This window comes from Malurus melanocephalus, unplaced genomic scaffold, assembly GCF_030028575.1.
Source record: "Malurus melanocephalus ecotype Western Australia unplaced genomic scaffold, MMel_1.1 scaffold_879, whole genome shotgun sequence".
In the NCBI taxonomy this organism is placed as follows: Eukaryota; Metazoa; Chordata; class Aves; order Passeriformes; family Maluridae; genus Malurus; species Malurus melanocephalus.
Window position 1 is genome coordinate 1 of NW_026624111.1, and position 3,986 is coordinate 3,986.

The 3,986-nt window shown below is 52.8% G+C and overlaps 1 protein-coding gene across 1 annotated transcript; it reads right to left on the reverse strand.

Annotated features, from left to right (window-relative positions):
* Positions 1-6: 6 nt before the first annotated feature.
* Positions 7-3,696, reverse strand: SLITRK3 (SLIT and NTRK like family member 3; the record flags this gene model as incomplete). Its single annotated transcript, XM_057385841.1, has 1 exon — positions 7-3,696. A coding segment is annotated over exon 1 (1,847 nt), but the record flags the coding sequence as incomplete, so codon positions are not given.
* Between the last annotated feature and the right edge of the window lie 290 nt (positions 3,697-3,986).

Consider the following 3,986-nt stretch of genomic DNA (forward strand, 5'->3'; position numbering starts at 1 on the left):
GGGCGCAGGGCGGCGGGGCACAGCGCGGCCAGCTCCAGCGAGCGCAGGTCGCGGTGGGCCAGCGGCTCGGGGCTGTCGCACTGCACCTCGCCCACCACGCTGACGGAGCTGAGCGCCTCCAGCCACTGCTTCAGCGGCACCAGCTCGCAGGTGCAGTCCCAGGGGTTGGACTTCAGGTCGATCTGCACGATGGCGTGCAGGTGCTCCAGCACCCCGGCCACCGGCAGCGCCAGGAAGTGGTTGTTGCGCAGGTTGAGGCGCGCCAGGGAGGTGCCGGCGAAGGCGTCGGTGGGCAGCGTGCGGAGCAGGTTGTTGTTGAGGAAGAGGAGCTTCAGGTTGGGCATGAGGCTGAAGGCCGCCGGCTGGATTTCCCTGATCAGGTTGTACTCGAAGTACAGGTAATGCAAACTCTGCAGGCCCCGGAACATGCCCGGGGTGAGCCGCTCGATGTCGTTCCCGTTCAGGTACAGGCTCTTGAGGTTCGGCAGGTTGATGAACGCCCCGTCCTGCACGTAGGAGATCCGGTTGTTCCCCAGGTGTAAGAGATCCAAGGAGGAAAAATTCCAGAAATCGGAACGGTAGATTTTCTGGATCAAATTCCCGCTCAGGTACAGCTTCTTGGCGTTCAARGGCCTGGGCAGGAGCTCGGAGATGTTGTGGAACCCCCGCTCCTTGCAGTTGACCGTCAGGCCCAGGTCGTTGATGTGCAAACTGCAAGAGCAGCCGGTGGGGCAGATGATGGGGATGGGGGGCCGGGTCTGGTAGGCAGCCACGGGCGGCTGGTTGGGCCCGGGGTACAGGCCCCGGGGCGTCGGGGGAGGCCGGGGYCCCCGGGGCTGCTTGGTGGGCTTGGGCTGCTTGTTGGACGTTTTGTACTCAACAGAGGAAGCGGTGAAATGGAAAGAGGACAGCATGGAAGAAGGCTTCGTAGGCCACGCGTTCTCCTTGCTGGAGGACAGCTGAGGGATGCCCAGGCTGGCTTCCACCTCCGAGTCGGACAGCATGGGGCACAGCTTGCTTCTTTTGATCTCCCGCAGGTCCTTCCCRTGGAAGTGGAAGGGCGTCTCGCAGGTGATGTCCCCCACCAGAGCGGTGTAGGGGATGCGCTCCAGCCAGCTCTTGAGCTGCACGATCTCGCACGTACAGTTCCACGGGTTCTCCTCCAGCTGGATCTCCATCAGGCTCCTGCCAATGTGGTCCAACATCCCGCGGTACGAAAGGACTTTTAGGCGGTTCCCGCGCAAGTCCAAGTGGGTTAAGGACACGGACTTAAATAAATTGGTGGGAAGCATGGGGATGAGATTGTCATTTAGGATAAGGACCCTCAATTTGCTTAGGTTTCGAAATGCCCCGCTTTCAATCCGTTTAATGACATTGTAATCTGCCTGCAGATATTCCAGACTTTCCAAACCCAGGAAAGTGTCGTTCCTGAAAATGTCCAATTTGTTTTCGTGCAAATACAACCTTTTCAGAACTCGGAGCCCGTTAAAAGCCCCCGTCTGAATGTCCTGCAGTGCATTGTTCCCAAGGTTAATAGATACAGCGTTGTTCAAGTGAAGAAAACTGTTGGTGTACAATTTCCTCATGGAATTCCTYTGCAGATAAAGTTTAAAAGGTCTCGACCACGACTCTGTTATCTGACTAATATTTATAAATCCCTTGTTGTCACAATGTATATGGAAAAGGCTCTCCTTCACTTCACAGTAACATGGATCAAAGCAGGGCTCATCCAGTTCCTCCGAGTCCTCTATCAAGGGAATGGGTGTAGTCCATGCTAGAGCAATTGTGCTTAGAAGAATTATCCACAACATCCTTCCTTTGTGAAGCGTCTCTGCCGTGGAAGGTTTCATCATTTGTTGGTGTTTACCAAACTGCAACGGGAAGAGAAACGCAGATTTCAGTATTTCTGCCCTGCCCCTCTCCTTTTCCTAAGCCCCTACCTGCTGGACTCATGTCGGGCTCCTGCAAAGTTCAGCAATTGTTGGGGCAGACATTCCCAACCAACTCCAGGGGTGTCGGCTGGGCGAGCCTTGCCCTGATTTATCCTTAGGAGATGTGAGACGGCTCCGTCACGCGATAGCAGCCTGCCTTCCTCCCCTCCCCGTGGTAAATGCCACCTATAAAGRGGACGGCACATGCAGCCCCACACAGCACCACGAGCACACCGAACGTGTTGCGTCTCTCCGCGTTTCCCAGCCTTTGGAGCTGCCCGGATCTCATCCCCGGGTGCGATTTTTGCCCAGGAACCATCACAGCCCGCCTTGACTCCCGGCTGGGGGTGGGGGGGAAACGCACGGAGCGGGCAGATTTCTCYGGTGTCGCACCACATCCTTCATCCATGCAAACTCCCAAAGTTATCGAACCTCCACCCTGCAATCTGCCTCCCTCCCGGCTCCATCTCTGCCGCWCGCGAGTTCCGAGGAATGTGCGGGCTTTGCTGATGTCCCTGGCAGAACGGTTCCACTCACAAATCCCCACAGTATCTCTGACAGAGTAAATGGTTAACGACCCTGATTGGGAAGGAGAGCTTCCCCTTGCAAAAAGGCGCCGGTGAATTAATGCAACTGGTACATTATCGGAGAAATACACAGCACATATTAGTCATTTTAGCTGATTAAAGCATTTAGAGATGATTAATCTTTCTAAAGCACATGCCCATGCGATCAGCAGATCTAAAGGGAAGTGACAGCTGAAGAGGCACCTAGGATTGAAACGCTCAGCCTGCCTTGGATTAGGGCATTTTGTGCCCCCAGGACCAAGCAGGAGACCCGGTTAAAAAGCTGAAAGTGGAAGAAAAAAATACCTTGACACTTACCGGCYGATAAATTCTCTATCCTACTACACACGATTCCGAATGAAGACACCATTCTTCTCCAATCAGATGAAAATAACACTGCCCTAATGAGATGCAGCTCCTTCAACATATGGTTTCACCCTTCCTTTCACCAGAGAGCTTAAATGTATGGGCACAGAGAAACGCTAAGGATGGGAATAATACCGGCGGTGATGCAGCCTTCCTTGAATCCCTGAAATGCCCATTAGAATGATTCGGAGCGATCATTGCTTTTAGTCTCAATCTCCCAATAAAAAGGTCCTTTTTTTTGCCTTCCTCGTGGTAAGAGCTAGAAAAAATTGCCCCCCATCCACAAACTTAAGAGCAGAAAGATGCATTCAGGGGAGAGAAATGCCAGAGGAASAGAAATCCTTAGGATCAACTTGCAAATGAAACCCTCCCCTGTGGGAAAGAGGAGATGGTTGAAAGCACGAAAAGAGAAATACCCTCTGCAATTAAAACCAGCATCTAATTGGGGAGAAGGGAGAGAGATGAGAGCTATATTGCAGTATCAATCTCTCCGTCTCCTTTGCAAAATATTAGCCACTTAAGTTCTTTCTTTTTCTGCAAGGGCTGTAATAAAAATAAAAAAATAAATAAAGAGGATTATTGTATCTTCTTTTTGGAAGAGGGGGGTGTCTTTGACCCTAGGCGGAAACAAAAGGATCCAGAAAGGTTGTACTTACCGGTTTGCAGGAGAGATTTTAGCACATCGTTACCCAAAAAAAAAGAAAAAGGCAAAAGAAAGGAAGGGAGGAAAAAAAAAAAAAGCTCGAGTTTAAAGATTGCTGGTTTCTCTCTGCCTCTCCCTCTCTGTGGCTCTCTCTCCCTCTCTCTCTACTCCTGCTGAAGCCGAGGCAAAAGGAAAAAAAAAAAAAAAAAAAGGAAAAAAAAAAAAAAAAAAAGAAGCAAGCCTGAAACGTGCTGGGAATGCAATGAGCCCCTCAATGATCTTCTTTAGGATGCAGAGCTGCTGTTTGGCACACTCAATGGAGGAGGGAGGAGAGGAGAGCAGAGGAGAGGAGAGGGGCTGCTGCAGGCTCCAGCGCCGCCGCCGCCTTCTCCGGGCAGCAGCAGCGCGGAGCGGGCGCTGGGGCGCGGCGGAGAGCGCGGGTGCGCTCCTGCCGCGTGTGCGCGGGTGTGCGCGGGTGCG